Here is a 17063-nt window from a genome sequence, read left to right as displayed (position 1 = left end):
GCTCCAACAGTGCGGCACTCCCTCAGCACTGACCCTCCCACAGTGCGGCACTCCCTCAGCACTGACCCTCCCACAGTGCGGCACTCCCTCAGCACTGACCCTCCCACAGTGCGGCACTCCCTCAGCACTGACCCTGCAACAGTGCGGCACTCCCTCAGTACTGACGCTCCAACAGTGTGGCACTCCCTCAGCACTGACGCTCCAACAGTGCGGCACTCACTCAGCACTGACCCTGCAACAGTGCGGCACTCCCTCAGCACTGACCCTGCAACAGTGCGGCACTCCCTCAGTACTGACGCTCCAACAGTGCGGCACTCCCTCAGTACTGACGCTCCAACAGTATGCTGCATGTTAGGCCAAAGAACCTGTTATATTTTTTGTAATTATTCATTTCTCAAATATTGCATTGAACAGAACCATTAAAAATTTCACAGCAGGGAGAGAAGCCATTCAGCCCATCATGTCTGTGCCAGCTGAATAAACTAGCCCCTATTCTAATCCCATTTCCCAGCCTTCTCTCTGTGACCTTGCAGGTTCCAGTGTTTCAGATCCAAGCTCCTTTTAAATGAATTGAGGCTCTCTGCCTAAACCACCCTCAGGGCAGTGAATGTTAGAGACACCCCCACTACCCTCTGGGGGGAATGTTTTCCTCAGGCCCACCCTAATAATTGGCTTTTCTCTCCTTCCCACCTGTATTTCGATGGTGTCACTGGTGGGTCCATCAATCACAATCTCCTCAGTGTCCGGTAGCTTCTGCTGTGTCAGGTACAGCCGGTACTCGATCCTGTTGTCCTCCAGGATGCTCGGGTATGAGACATTGAGTGAGATCTTCTGGCCCCCAGCCACAACATACTGATCTTTAATCTTAACCCCTGGAACAACCACCACAACAATTTGAATTGATATGATACCTTCAATATCCAAAATCATTTCATAGGAAGATTCGGTGGACACAAAACTTGATACCTACAAAGTGATTATGATGGAGAAAGTGAGATGCTGGAGATCAGAGCTTAAAAATGTGTTGCTGGAAAAGCGCAGCAGGTCAGGCAGCATCAAAGGAGCAGGAGAATCGACATTTCGGGCATAAGCCCTTCTTCAGGAAATCGATGTTTCGGGCAGAAGCCCTTCTTCAGCAACCTGAAGAAGGGCTTATGCCCGAAACGTCAACTCTCCTGCTCCTTTGATGCTGCCTGACCTGCTGTGCTTTTCCAGCAACACATTTTTAAGCTCTTAAAGTGATGATGATACTGAACTTGGGATCCAGAGACCTGGATTCATGAGGAGCTCAATGGTTTAAGTTGGAATATGAGGTCAGATCCCAGCACGCTAGGGACATTGAGTTCCATTAATTAAATACATCAGGAAAACAATTAATGCATCAGTGATCACCACCATGAGACTACCAAATTGTCACAGAATCCAGATCTGGCTCACTAATATTCTTTGGGGAAGGAAATCTGATGTTGTAACCTGGTCTGGCCTACATGTGACTCCAGATCCACAACGAGGTGGTGGACTCCTCACGGCCCTCTGAAAAGGCTGAGCAAACTCTGCAGGGATGTGGCTCACCACCCCACCCTCTCAATGGCGATCAGTGATTACATGTAAATACTGGTCTTACCAGAACCCCTCACATTCCAGGAATAAATTCCAAAAAAGCCACAGGGAGAGTTGTTCGGACAGGTGATCAAAGCATGTTCAAAAGTCTGTTTGAAAGGAGAACTGAGAGATGGAGAAGGTTAAGGAAAGATCTGCAGAGCTTGGAGCTCAGGCAGCTGAAGGCATGGTCGACAATGATGGGGTGATAGAAATCAGGGAAATTCAAGGAACTAGAGGAGCACAGACAGGTCAGAGGCTTGAGGAACTCTAGACAGTTACAGAGTTACAGAAAAGCAAGCTTTACCTGCTCGGTTTCCATTCACAATGACCAACTGTGCTTTTAAATTGCCAATGACAAGGGTCCTGTGCCAATCAGAATGATGGCCAGCTACACTTCCGGGTATTCCATGGTGGTAACCCCCTCCTGTTGTTCAGACACACCCGTTCGCTCTGCACGTCAGTGTTGTGAGGGGAAGGTGCGGGCTTTAATCTTCTTCGTTATGAAAAGGATATTGAGATCCTCAAGAAAAGGCGCACAGAAGATTCACCCGAATGCTATTCAAGCTGGGAGATGACATGTCCCAGGAGGAACAGCGTGGCTTGGTGCTCTTTTCTCTGGAAAAGAGAAAGCTGAGGGCTACCCTGTTGGACAACTGCTTCAATGTGCAAGATCCAGAGAAGTTGGTTCAACAGTCCCAAGCATGGGGGCCACCAATATAAATCCGTCACCCATCAATTTAATTGGGAGTTTAGAGATACTTCTTTCATCAAAGTGAACGTGAGAAAGTGGAACTGAAACAATCAATGGGAACTGACACATTCTTTCACACATTTGTTTAACGAGAATCTCTCCACCTCTGCCTTAAAAATATTTGAGGACTCTGTTTCCATCACCTTTTTCAGGAAGAGTGTTTCCAAAATCTCACAGGGAAATAAAAAAATCAACTCATGTTTGTTTTAAATGTACAACTGCCAGTTTTAAACAGTGACCCCTATTCTGAATTCTCCCTGAACAACAACAGGAATAATCCAGGAAATTTATAGACCAGTGAGTCTCACATTGGTGCTTGGGTAACTATTGGAGAGAATTGTTAGGGTTAGGATTTACACACATTTGGAAAAGCCTGCCCGAATTAGGGACAGTCGGCATGGCTTTGTGCATGGCAGGTCAGGTCTTGCTAAATTAATTGAATTTTTTAAGGTGACAAAGGTGATTGATGAGGGTGGAACAGTGGATGTTGTCTACATGGATTTTAATAAGGTTTTTGACAAGGTCTCTCACGGTAAGCTCATCCAGAAGATTAAAATGTATGGGATCCACAGTGACTTGGCCATGTGGCCTTGTACATAGAAGGCAGAGGGTGATGGTGGAAGGGTGTTTTTCAGGTTTGAGGTCTGTGACTAGTAGTGGTCTGCAGTGATCCATACTGGGATCTCTGCTGTTTGTGATATATATCAATGACTGATGCATATGTAGATGGATGGGTTAGTGAGTTTGCAGAAGATACAAAGATCACTGCAGTTGTGGATTGTGTAGAAGATTGTCAAAGGAGACAGTGGGGTATATATCAGTTGCAGATATGGGCTGAGAAATGGCAGAGTTTAATTCGGGTGAATATGAGGTGCTGCATTTTGGGAGATCAAATGTTACGGAACAGTATACAGTAATGGCAGGATCCCGAACAGCATTGACGTACAGAGAGACCTTAGGGTTCAAGCCGATAGCACCCTGAAAGTGGCCATGCAAATAGATAGGGTGGGTAAAGAAGGCGTTTGGTATGCTTGCCTTTATTGGTTGGGGAACTGAGTATAAGAATCAGGATATCATGTTGTAGCTTTATAAGACTTTAGTGAGACCACACTTAGAGTATTGCATTCAGTTGTGGTCACCACATTACAGGAAGGATGTGGAGGCTTTGGAGAGGGTGCAGAAGAGGTTCACCAGGATGCTGCCTGGATTAGAGGGGATGAGCTATAAGGAGAAGCTGACATGTGCTTGGCTGCTGATGGATTTTATCCAGGGATCTTAAACGAATTGGTTAGTGACCCAGTGCTTATAATTTTCCAAACTGCGTTGATACGGGATCTGTCCCTTTAGGTTGAAAGATAACGAATGTAACTCCTTTATTCAAAAAAGAGAAAACTCCAGATTTAATACCAGTCATTGGGATAATTTTCAAAACTATTACTAATGACATTCTAACACGACTTTTGGATAAGTTCAAGGTCATCAGCAGAACTTGATTGTTAAGATAATGCTAAGATCGAGAGGGTCTTGGGAAGGTGGATGTTGAGAGGATGTTTGCTAGAACCTAGAAATAAAACATAGAACAGCGCAGCACAGAAACAGCCCCTTTGGCCCACGATGCTGTGCCAAACATGAGGCCAAATTAAACTAATCCCTTCTGCCTGCTCTTGGTCCACCTTCCCCCATTCCTTGCATATTCATGTGCCTACCTAAAAGTCCCTGAAACACCCATATCATATCCACCTCCATCACCATTCCTGACAACACCTTCCAGACTCCTAATACTCGCTTGCCCCTTACATTTCCTTTGAACTTTCCCCCTCTCACCTTAAATACATGCCCCCTAGTTTTACACATTTCAACTCTGGGAAAAATATTCTGACCATCAACCCAATCCATACATCTCATAATTTAAAGACTTTTATCAAGTCTCCCATCAGTTTCTGTCACTCCAGAGAAAACAACCTGAGTTTTTCTAGCCTCTCCTTATAGCTCATACCCTCTAATCCAGGCAGCATCCTGGTGAACCCCTTCGAAAGCCTCCACATCCTTCCTGTAATGCAGCAACCAAAATTGAACGCAATACTTTAAGTGTGGTCCAATTAAAGTCTTATAAAGCTGCAACATGACATCCTGATTCAGCCCATAGCTCCAACAAATTAGTCAGTGAAAATTTCTGAGGAGAGAACCCACCATCTACTAATTAAACAAGTTAAGAAGAGCACCAAGCCTTAAGGAAGAAATGTATAATCATGCAAGTGTGAGTGGCAGGTCAGAAGACAAAGACCAGTGAATGATGACTACAAGATTAATCAGGGCTAATAAATTACAGCATGAGAAGAAGCCAGCTAGAAATGTAAAAACTGACAATAAGAGTTTCTGTGGAAATCTAAAAAGGAAAATATTAATTGAGTGTTGCACCTATAGAGGGGGTGAGAATGGGGAGTGAATAGTAGATAATAGAGAAATGGCAGATGTAATGAATAAACATTTTGTTTCTGTTTTCATCACTGAGGATACAAAAAGAAATCCAAACAATACTGGAATAAATCTGGAGGTTCAGGGAAGAGAGGAACTTGGTGAAATTATTATCACGAGGAATGTAGTACTGAGCAAACTGATGGAGCCATAGCCAATAAATCTGCAGGATTAGAATCCTTTGAAGGAGTATCATGCGCTCTGGGTAAAGGGAAGACCATTGATATCCAGTACAGGGATTTCCAGAAGGCATTTGACAATGTTCCACATGAAAGTTATTGTGCAAAGTAGGAGCTCATGGTACAGATGGTAACATCTCAGAATGGATCGAAGACTGGCTGGTTGGCAGAAAACAGAGAGGATGTATAAATGGGTCTTTGTCTGATTGCAGGATGTGACAAGTGGGGTCCTGCAATGGTCTGGGTCCTCAATATTTTACAATTTACATCAATGACTTGGATGAGGGGTAACTATTAATCTAATCTATTAATCCAGGAAACTCAGCTAATGTTTTGGGGAGCTAGGTCCAAATTCCATCACAGATTGTGAAATTTGAATTCAATAAAATAAATCTGTAGTTAAGAGTCTAATTTTGACCATAAATCCATTGCTGATTGTCAGAAACACCATGTCTTTGAGAAAGTGACAAAGTTGATTGATGAGGGAAGTGCTGAAGATGTCATATACATGGACTTTAGTAAAGCATTTGATAAGGTTCCCCATGGTTGGCTGATGGAGAAGGTAAAGTCACATGGGGTCCAGGGTGTACTAGCTAGATGGATAGAGAACTGGCTGGGCAACAGGAGACAGAGAGTAATAGTGGAAGGGAGTTTCTCAAAATGGAGACCTGTGACAAGTGGTGTTCCACAGGGATCTGTGCTGGGACCACTGTTGTTTGTGATATACATAAATGATCTGGAGGAGAGTGTAGGTGGTCTGATTAGCAACTTTGCAGATGACACTAAGATTATTGGATTAGCAGATAGTGAAGGTGACGGTCAGAGAATTCAGCAGAATATAGATTAGAGAGCTGGGCAGTGAAATGGCAGATGGAGTTCAATCCGAGCAAATGCAAGGTGATGTATTTTAGAAGATCCAATTCAATTGCAAACTATGCAGTAAATGGGAAAGACCTGGGGAAAATTGATGTACAGAGAGATCTGGATGTTCAGATCCATTGTTCCTTGAAGGTGAAAACACAAGTCAATAAAGTGGTCAAGAAGGAACACGGCGTACAGCATACTTGCCTTCATCAGACGGGGGATTGAGTACAAGGGTTGGCAGGTCATGTTACAGTTGTATAGGACTTTGGCTCGGCCACATTTGGAATACAGCGTACAGTTCTGGTCACCACATTACCAAAAGGATGTGGATGCTTTGGAGAGGGTGCAGAGGAGGTTTACCAGGATGGTGCCTGGTATGGAGGGTGCTAGCTATGAACAGAGGTTGAGTAGCTTAGGTTAATCTCATTAGAAGGATGGAGGTTGAGAGGGGACATGATCGAGGTCGACAAAATCATCAGAGTTACAGACAGAGTGGATAACAAGATGCTTTTTCCCAGAGTGGGGGACTCAATTACTAGGGGTCACGAGTTCAAAGTGAGAGGGAAAATGTTTAGGGAGATATGCGTTGAAAAGTTCTTTATGCAGAGGGTGGTGGGTGCCTGGAACGTTTTGCCAGCAGAGGTGGTAGACACAGGCTAGACAGATACATACATGGGCAGGGAGTAAAGGGATACAGACCCTTAGAAAATAGGCAGCAGGTTTAGATAGAGGATCTGGAACGGCGCAGGCTTGGAGGGCTGAAGGGCCTGAACCTATGCTATAATTTTCATTGTTCTTTGAAAGGAAACTGCAACCCTTACCTGGTCTGGACTACATGTGACTCCAGACCCACAGCGGTGCAGTTGACTCCTAACTGCCCTTTGGGTAATTAGGGATGGGCAAGAAATGCTGGCCCAGCCATTCGCATCCTCATCCCATGAATACATTTTTAAAAATACTACCCTGTACTTGACTAATGCCTTCCCCATCCACTTTTGAGGTGGCATAGTGGCACAGTGGTTAGCACTGCTGCCTCACAGCGCAAAGACCTGGGTTCAATTCCCAACTCAGGTGACTGAGTGTGTGGAGTTTGCACACTCTCCCTGTGTCTGCGTGGGTTTCCTCCGGGTGCTCCGGTTTCCTCCCACAGTCCAAACATGTGCAGGTCAGGTGAATTGGCCATGCTAAATTGCCCGTAGTGTTAGGTAAGGGGTATATGTAGGGGTATGGGTGGGTTGCGCTTCGGCAGGTCGGTGTGGACTTGTGGGGCCAAAGGGCCTGTTTCCACACTGTAAGTAATCTAATCTAATGTGGTCTAATGATATTCTTTTTCTGGTTCTGCTTTTGGTCCTGATCATTCCTGATCAAAGCTGGGTTTAGGGTCTCACAGAAAAGGTTTTCCTTTTCAATTCTGTCAAGATAAGTAATGTCTTACCGAGATGGGAGAACACAGCTTGAGTGTTGGAGACTCGGACCTTGGTGGACCGTGGTGGGACTGTGAGAAAAGTGACATACGCTGTAAATTCAAAAGCAAAGCACATCAGTTATTGTGGTGCACTCACTGAAGGGAGCAGAGATGAACAATACACCCCTCCCTACGTAGCCCTCAGTTAAGCTCCAGTTAAACCCACCTCCCAACACTTCCTTCAGATTCTGTCGCCCCATCCTTGCGTAAATGAAGACAGAGAGGAGGGAAGCTAATTGGTGATGGATTGAACTGAATTGCACTCATACTCTTGGAAGAATGAAACATCTCAAATTCTTTGAGGTCCTGACAAGGATAGATGCTGAGATAGTGTTTGCCCAGGTTAGGGCGGTGAGGGCGGTGTGATAGGGTGGTCATTACAACTGAAGTGAAGAGAAACGCTTTTGTTCAGAAGATTGGAAATCTAAAACTCTCTACCCCAAAGAGCTGAGGTGACACACTCAATGAGCATGTTGGGGCTGGGGGAGCGGTTTGCGAAAGAAACTATTTCTGATGCTGCCATGCTCCAACTCCCAGGTTGATCTCTTTGAGATGGGACAGTGATTATGAGGACAGATCGCAGTGGTTAGACATTTCAGGGTAATCTATAAGAGGTGTTTATAATGATTAAAGGATCCAATCCGGTAGCTGAACAACTGTTTATTCCAGTTTGGGGCAGGGGTGGGAACGAAGAAGTCTAGAACAAGGGGCAGAACCTTAAAACTCAAGCCAATCTGGAGGGGTGACATCAGGCAATACTTCCACACACAACGTGGGAGTAAAAATCTGGAACTCCCTCTCTCCAAGAGCTGCAGAGGCTGTTGTTCAATCAAAATTTTACAATTGGGTTGATAGATTCTTGTTAGGCAAAGGTATCCAGGAATTACAGAAGCAAGATGGGTAGATGGAGCTGATATACAGATCAGTAAGAGGTAAACTGACTGGTGGAAAAAGCTCAAGCAGCCAACTGGTCTGCTTTAGTTTCTCTTCCCTCCCTATCTGCTGCTCCTGCTCCGGGGGGGGGGCGTTGATTTTGGAAAAGGACCGTGTAGGGTTGAGACCTGTGTTGCAACACAAGATCTGAAATTGGGAATTTAGCCTAAGACTGGGTTAAAATCCTGAACCTCCCTCGCTAACAGCATTATATCTCTACACCTGGAGGATCACAGTGGGTTGAGAAGACAGCTCACAGTCTTCTTTGCAACAGCAATTCAGAATGGACAATAGATATCAACTTAGTCAGTGACATGCACATCCCATGAATGAAGAAAAATCTTGGTGTGACGTTTCGGATTGTGACTATTTTCTGTCTTCCTGCTGTTTAAGAAACAGAATAAGAGTTAATGATTCTGGCCAGCTTGTTACAGTGGCCGGGTCAGTGCTGGTTACCTCTGGGGCTGCCCTTGGTGTAGGAGCCGACTACTTCCCGGCAGCTGGAATTATTGCCTCCACACACCTGACAATTGTCCAGCACCTGGCCAGAGTCCAACTTTCCATCACAGCCAAATATCTATAAAAGGACCATGTACAACAGAATCAGTAACACAAGAAATAAAATCATGGACTTCAATGCAACTGTGGCACATCCACAATGACTCTTACCAATGTTTACAGATACACCATAGAAACATCCTGTCTGGATTTATCACACCTTGGTATGGCAACTGCTCTACCCAAGGCCACAAGAAATGAGAGAGAGTTGTGAACACAGCCCAGTCCATCATGAAAGCCAGCCTTTCTTCCAGTAACTCCATCCGCACTTTCTGCAGCTTTGGGAAAGCAGCCATTATTAAAGGGTCCTCCCACCCCAGTTATAACCCCTTCCACCCTCTTCCATCAGGCACAAGATACAAAAGTACCAATAGATTTAATGGATCTCGCGTGTACTGGAGTTGATCTTTTTCTGCACCTTCTCTGTAGCTTTAACAATATGTTCTGCATTCGGTTCTATTATCCTGATGTACTTATGTAAGGTATCATTTGTCTGGATAGCAAGAAAAACAGTACTTTTCACTGCACCTCAATACATGTGACAATAATAAACCAAATCAAATCAAATCAAAACTTCTCAAATACAGATAGACAAACAGAGAAGGAAAGACACTGGACATCAAAACCAATGTATGAGAGACGGTAGATATGAGTCACAGAGAATAACAGGCACAGAGCAAGAGGGACACAGAATGAGAGGTTGGACACTAGGTTAGTGTGTAAGGTGGTGGGGGGGGGGGTCTGGAAGTGAGGGGCACTGGTAGTTAGCAGTACTGGGGTAAGGGACACTGGAGGTGAGGGACATTGGGGACGAAGGGCTGAGAGTAGATTCTGGGCACAAGCTAAGGGTCTCACAACAATGCTGAGGGATTAAACTGGTGCTCAGTATTTACCCTGCAATGTCCTGTGACACACAGTTTGTACGATGGTGCTGTCTCTGGATCACTCATCTCACACCTGGTTCCATCCACAAAACTGTTCCCCCGGCTCACCATGAAACTTTTTCCCTCCGCTCGGCACATATGCTTACACAGCTCATAACCTGTGCACAGGCAAACAGAACGGCATCATGATCCAGCAGCAGCTTAATCAGCATGATGAGATTATGTACAACAGGAGGTTATCAAACAATAATCCAGGTACAGATCTATTCATTCGCAGCAAGTGATCAGACAGAGGTGTTACTGGGATTGTTACAGATGGCACAGATTTAATAATAGAGGGGAAATGAAGAGAAACATTGTTCAGAGCCGGTTGTGATTCACAACGCACTGTCAGAAAAGGAGGAGAAGCAGATTCAACAGGCACTTCCTTTAAAATGTAACTGAATAAATGTTTGAAATGAAAAATTTGCAAGGCTATTGAAAAACACTAAGAGATATGGACATCTCGTTCAAAGAACAAGTACAAACATGATACTCCAAGTGACCCCCTATTAGCATTTCATCCAAACAAGTATTCAATATTGACGTCACAGATAAACATGATTCAATAAGATTTTACCTTTTGCATAGCCAAGGGCAGGCTGCCACCTGTAGTAAACTGGAACACTGGAGGAGTGGTAGAGAGGCTGAGAATTGGTGTCAGAACACTGTGTAGCCATGAAATCCAACTGAGTTCCCTGGCAGGGCTGCATAAGGAATAGGAGAGGGTAAACAGTACATCACCATGAGAAATACTTGAGACAATAGTGGTTCAGCCATCATTTAGGTAATACTAAGGTCACCCAGTTAGCATCAAATATTCCACGGCAGGGACAGCATGCGGTTAGATACAGAGTAAAGCTCCGTCTACACTGTCTCCATCAAACAACCCCAGGACAGGGACAGTTCAGGATTAGGTACAGAGTAAGACTCCCTCTATGCTGTCCCCATCAAACACTCCTAGGACAGGCACAGCACAGGGTTAGATACCAAGTATTACTCCCTTTGCACTGACCCCATCAAACACTCCCAGGACAGGGACTGTACAGGGTTAAATACAAAGTAAAACTTCCTCTACACACTGTTCTGATCAAATAATCTTACAGTACAGCACAGGGTTAGATCTTCAAACAGTCCTGTCCACCTTGGTAAAGTTCCCAATCTGCACAGGCACACCTAGGCATGCCTGAAGCTGGGGCTCTGCAATATATCTCCTTACATGTCCCATTACTGCACTGCCCATCACATAAAGGTAACTGTTTTACCCAGTTTCTGCATGGCTGCTCAGATTCTTTTTCTATGTTAAACAAATAACAAAATTATTTATTTTTGTGAAGGCGAGTTTTATGTGGCAAAGCAATAAAGCCAGTTAGTACAATTTGAAAATGCACAGACACAAGTAGACTCGCTCGTTCACTCTGGGAGCAGGGGGAGAATGGATCTGTCTCTCTCTCTCTCTCTCTCTCTCTCTCTCTCTCTCTCAGCAGAAATCATTTTGGGGAAAAAACAAACACTTTCAATCAATGATAGTTAGTTCTGGAAAGCTAAAGGATAAGTTTTGTAATGTTTGCTGTTGATCTGGTGCTCTGGTCATTGTAGATGGGTGTTACCTAGTATTGGTGGTTGTCTCTGGGCTCTTTATAAACACTGCATTGAGGATTCTTCCAAATGCTCTTCAAGACAGTAATTGGGTTTCACATTGGTGTTACATCAGAATTCGTTTTCAGAACCAGAACAGATGTGCTGGCTAGTGCTTTTCCTTAGCAGGATTCTCACCAGCTACTCCAAACAATCTCCAAAGCAGAAACTGGAACCTAACACTCAAAACCGCAGGCTGGTAGTCTCCAGTAAACGAGCACTTATCACAACCTACATGACTACCAAGAAATTCCTTATTTAAAACTATTGTTCCTTTCAGTGGATTCTTTAAAAATAAAATGCAATGTCACTATACTGATGGCAATAGTGCAACAGAAATGTGAAATATGGCCAGCTTATCTCAAGGATGGCTCCAATGACATGTGGAGGACAAAGTTAAAAAACACACAACACCAGGTTATATGCAACACGTTTATTTGGAAGCAGTAGCAGGTGGTTGTCCTGATGAAGGAGTGGCACTCTGAAAACTAGTGCTTCCAAATAAACCTGTTGGACTATAACTTGGTGTTGTGTGATTTTTAACTCTAATGACATATTGTGAGCACTACCTAAGACAAGGAAATTCACATCAGATTTCATCAGCAAGTAAATGTATTCATTGTAATCAACGCATTCTTTAACATGTGGTAAAACAACTTATAATTACTAATGCAAATATAAACTATCTCCCCTTTAAATCTTAATATATACACCTGCATTCACACTTCGGATGGAGAGACAAATGAGATAAGCAGCCCTTTTTCTAGGAATATTGTAGGCCAGAAAGATTCAAAGTTTGTGAACCAAAAGGGGTGGAAAATGAGGTGACTTTCTTCACAGTTCTGTTTTGCTTTTTGGTGACAGTGTCACAGCACAGGCACCCTCAATACGGTTGCTGGCTGGGCAAACCTAGGTCTCAGTTTGAATTTGAAGTTTTCTTTCTTTTTGCAAAGTCATCGAACTGTATTCCTTTTCCAATTAAAGAGAGACTGAGTAAGTGACAGACAGAAGGATTGGGCTTGCTTTCAGGATTTTTGGAGATTTGTGGAGCGACTTAACACTAATTCAAATCATATTGCTAGGCGGTTATTAACTCTTCCCAAAGATTACTAGCGCTAATACAAATGTATTAAAACCCCATCTTACAGTGAAATTATTCCCCTCTTATTTAACCATAAAGTGATCATTATGGTTCCACTTTGCTTTGAGTTATATAAAAAAAAATCATACTTTCATTTTCTGGTTTCTATTTGAATATAAAATATTTGTCTTCTTTACAGCAGGTCTTCAAAGCCCCTCAAAGTCAAGATCCCAAAATTATTAAATATGAAGCCTTCATAACATCTATTTGATTCCATTTTCTTTTTCTGCTTAAATCTATTCAAAGAACAAAGAACAGTACAGCACAGGAACAGTCCCTTCAGTCCTCCAAGCCTGCAACAACACATTTACCCTAATATACTAAAACTGTCTTCACTTACAGGATCTGTCTCCCTCTACTCCCTTCCTGTTCAAGTACTCGTCCAGGTGTCTTTTGAACACTGCTATTGTGTCTGCTTCCATCACTTTCTCTGTCAGCATGTTCCAAGCACTCAACACCCTTTGTGTGAAAAACTTCCTGGGAATTTATTCTTCAACTTGATTACCCTTTCTCTGACTTCTCCTTTCATTCCAAACTCTCTCAATATTCCTGTGATTTGATTCCCTCACCATAGGGAACAAATTCCACCGATAACAAAAGAGAAGTACAGCAGAGGAACAGGCCCTTCGGCCCTCCAAGCCTGTGCTGATCATCATGCTCTAACTAAACTAAAAAACAAACCTTCTGCCCTTATTCAGTCCATGTTCCTCTATTCCCTCCCTATCCTATCCAGATGCCTCTTAAATGTTGCCAACGTGCCTGCTTCCATCACCTCTTCTGACAGTGGGCTCCTACCACTTTCTGCATGAAAAACTTCCCTCTCACATCTTACTTAAAATTTCCCCCTCTCACCTTGAACCTGTGCTGCCATGTAATTGAAACTTCAACCCTGGGGAAAGCCTCTGACTGTCCACCCTATTGATGCCTCTCATAATTTTGTAGATTCTATCAGGTCTCCTCTCAGCTGCTGTCTTTCCAGTGAAAACAATCCTAATCTTTTTAACCTTTCCTCATAGCCAATGCCCTCAAGACCAGGCAACATCCTGGTGAACCTTCTCTGAACGCTTTGCAAAGCTTCTCCATCCTTCTGGTAGTGTGGCGACCAAAGCTGCACACAATACTCCAAATGTAGCCTAACAAAAGTTTAATATAGCTGTAACATGATTTGCCAACTCTTATATGTCGTGCCCCAACCAATAAAGGCAAGCATGCCATATACCTTCTTAATCATCTTGGCCACCTGTGTTGCCACTTTTAGCGAACTGTGGATCTGCATGCCAGATCCCTCTGTACATTAATGTTCCTAAGGGTTCTGTGATTTACAGTATAATTCACACTCATATTTGATCCTCCAAAATGCATTACCACGCATTTGTCTGGATTAAACTCCACCTGCTATTTCTGTGGCCAAGTCATCAATCTATCTATATCCTGTTGTATCCTTTCACAATCAATGGCACTATCAGCAACTCTATCAATCTTCATGTCATCTACAAACCTATTAAGCAGACCACCCACATTTTCCTCCAGTTCGTTTACTACAAACAACAGAAGAACTAAGACTAATCCCTGTGGAACACCACTAGTTACCGGACTCCATTGTGAAAAACACCCTTCCACCACTACCCTCAGTCTTCTATGATTGAGCCAGTTTTGTATCCAGCTAGCCAGTCCACTCCAAATCCCATGTGATTTTAGTTTTTGCACCAATCTTACTAAAGTCCTCATAAACTACACCCACAGCCCTTCCCTCATCAATTATCTTTGTCACCTCTTCAAAACATTCAGTCAGGTTAGTGGGACATGATCTTTCCCATACAAAACCATGCTACTGTCACTAACTAGTCGGTTTTCTTCCAAATGTGTATATATCTTATCCCTTAGTATATTCTCCAAGACAGATGTCAGGCCCACTGGCCCATAATTTCCTGGATTCTCCCTGCTTCCTTTCTTAAACAAGGGAACAACATTGGCTAATCGCTAGTCCTCACCTGTGGTCAAAGAAGATGCGAAGATGCCTGCTCATGCCCCAGCTATTTCTTCCCTTGCCTCTCACAGTAACCTCGGATAGATCACAGCTGGCCTTGGCGACTTGTCTACATTAATGTAATTTAGAATACCCAAAACTTCCTCCTTTAATATATTGACTTTCTCTAGAGTATTGATGCACTCATCCCTGACCTCAACATCAGTAATATCCTTCTCCTTGGTGAATACCAATACAAAGTGTTCATTATGGATCTCTTCTACTTCCTGTGGCTCCACGCATAACTTCCCTCCTTAGCTCTTGAATGGATCTACCCTTTCCTTTGCTACCTTCTTTCTCCTAATGTATGCATAAAAAGCCTTAGGATTCTTTTGACCCTCTTTAATAAAGTTATTTCATAGCCCCTTTTAGTCTTCTTAATTCCATGTTTAAGGTCCTTCCTAATTTTTCTATACTCCTCAAGGGCTTTGTCAGTTTGTAGCTGCCTAGACCTATCGAATGCTTCCTTTTTCCTCTTGACTAAGTTTACAATTTCCCTTGCCATCCATGGTTCCTGAATCCTGCCATTCCTATCCTTCACTTTTGCAGGGACATACATTTAAAAGCCTTCACATGCCAGATGTAGATTTGCCCTCAAATAACTGCTCCCAATCCACATTCCCCAATTCCTGTCTAATTTGGGTGTAATAAGCACCTTCACCCGAGGGTTACTCTTGTCCTTGTCTGTGACTACTTGAAATCTGACAGAGTTATGATCACTTAGCCCAAAAGGCTCTCCTGCTGAAACATCGGTCACCTGTCCTGGCTCATGCCCTAATGCCAAGCCTAGTATGGCCTCCTCTCTGGGTGGATTGTCAGCATACTGCAACAAAAGTGCTCCTGGACACATCTACAAAATTGCTCTCCATTTGAGCCCCTAGCTCTGGGGAGTCCCAGTCAATAAGAGCAAAGTTGAATTCAGCCACCACAACGACCCTGGTTTTATTGAACACTTTTCCCATATCTGATTACATATCTGCTCCTCTGTGTCCTGTGGGCTTTTAGGAGGTCTATAGAAAACTCCCAACATTGTGATTTCACCCTTTTATTCCTGAGCTCCATGAATAATGCCGCAGTGCAAGATCCCTCCAATGTGTTCTCCCTCAACACAGCAATCCCATGTCTGCAATACAAACCCCACCCACCCCACCCCTTTTGTTTGCCTTCTGTCCCATCTAAAATAGTGATTTCCTGGATCTACGTTATCAATTTCCTCCGAATGTGAACTTATGTTTTTATTGATGGGACGTGAACATTGCTGGTCAGGTGAACATTTATTGCTGATCCCGAGTTACTCTGGGGAAGGTGGTGATAAACCGCTGAAGTCCATGTGGTGCAGGGACACCCACTGTTAGGGAGGGAATTCCAGGACTTTGATTGAGCAACAGGGCAGGAACGGTGATATGTTTCCAAGTCAGGATGGTGAGTGACTTGGAGGGGAATTTACATTCAGTGACAGTATTCAGTCCTGAAGAAGAGTCATACTGGGTTAGGACTGTATTCACTGGGGGTCTGGAGGAATGAGGAGGATCTCATAGAAAGCTATAAAATTCTAACAGGACTAAACAGGGTAAACATAGGAAGGATGTTTCCGTTAACTAGGGAGTCCAGAACCGGGAATAATAGTCCAAGGATCAGGGGTAGGCCATTTAGGACTGAGATGCGTAGGAATGTGATCAGGCAGAAAATTGGGAGCCTGTAGAGATCCCGCTACAGAAAGTGGTGGACACCAAAACATTAAATATTTTCAAGAAGAAGTTAGATCTAGTTCTTAAGGTTAAGAAGATCAAAGGGTCCAGGTGGGAAGCAGAAACATGGGACTGACTTGGATGGTCAGCCATGATCATAATGAAATATTGAATGGTGGTACAGGCTCAAAGGGCTGAATGGCCTACTCCTTCTCCTATCTTCTGTGTTCCTATGATCTGTAGGCACTAACTTTGTTTCTCTGTCCAAAGCTGTTGACAGACCTGCTGAGTTTCTCCAGCAATTTTCTGTGTTTGTTTCAGTTTTCTAGCATCTGCTGGATTTTGCCTTTGTTACAGGTGGTGATGTTCATGTGTATTTGCTGCCTTTACAACTTTAGACTGTCACAAATTAAATTAGTCCAATTTTCTGAACTGTTCCTCTCAAGTTAAATTCAGCTTTATGTCCATCTGCCCATACAGTGCCTGAATGGATACCCGTTGAATATAAGCCAAGCAAGCACTCTGGGTGTTACCTTCCTGGAGCTTGTCTTTCTGATTCTGATACAATCCTCCGTACCTGGGTGTTGCACATGATAGCCTCCATATCCACTCCCTTGCATTTATGGCCACCGAAAGCAGGTCTAGAAAATCCAAATAAAATTTTATACAGTAATCAAAACACTGGTCAAATTGCCTGTCAATTAAAGGGATAGTCACCACAATCTTATCAGAACGTAGGGCTGCTCTTTCATTATGGGGAGAAGAATGATGGTGATTTAAACAGAGAGTCACCAAGCCTCAGACAAGGAGAGAGGCTGAG

General features: G+C 43.6%; 1 protein-coding gene across 1 annotated transcript in view; it reads right to left on the bottom strand.

Annotated features, from left to right (window-relative positions):
• The window catches only part of adamts13 (ADAM metallopeptidase with thrombospondin type 1 motif, 13), a 60065-nt gene that overhangs the window by 22305 nt on the left and 20697 nt on the right, over positions 1-17063 (bottom strand). Inside the window, exons 13-18 of the mRNA XM_060841234.1 lie at positions 16821-16884; positions 10331-10457; positions 9721-9869; positions 8726-8846; positions 7307-7387; positions 691-872 (exon numbers count right to left, since the gene is read on the bottom strand). Coding sequence (XP_060697217.1) covers positions 691-872; positions 7307-7387; positions 8726-8846; positions 9721-9869; positions 10331-10457; positions 16821-16884 — 724 coding nt within the window. The remainder of the gene's footprint in view (positions 1-690; positions 873-7306; positions 7388-8725; positions 8847-9720; positions 9870-10330; positions 10458-16820; positions 16885-17063) is intronic.

This window comes from Hemiscyllium ocellatum, chromosome 21 (assembly GCF_020745735.1).
Source record: "Hemiscyllium ocellatum isolate sHemOce1 chromosome 21, sHemOce1.pat.X.cur, whole genome shotgun sequence".
NCBI lineage: Eukaryota > Metazoa > Chordata > Chondrichthyes > Orectolobiformes > Hemiscylliidae > Hemiscyllium > Hemiscyllium ocellatum.
This window is presented reverse-complemented; position numbering and strand designations above follow the sequence as displayed.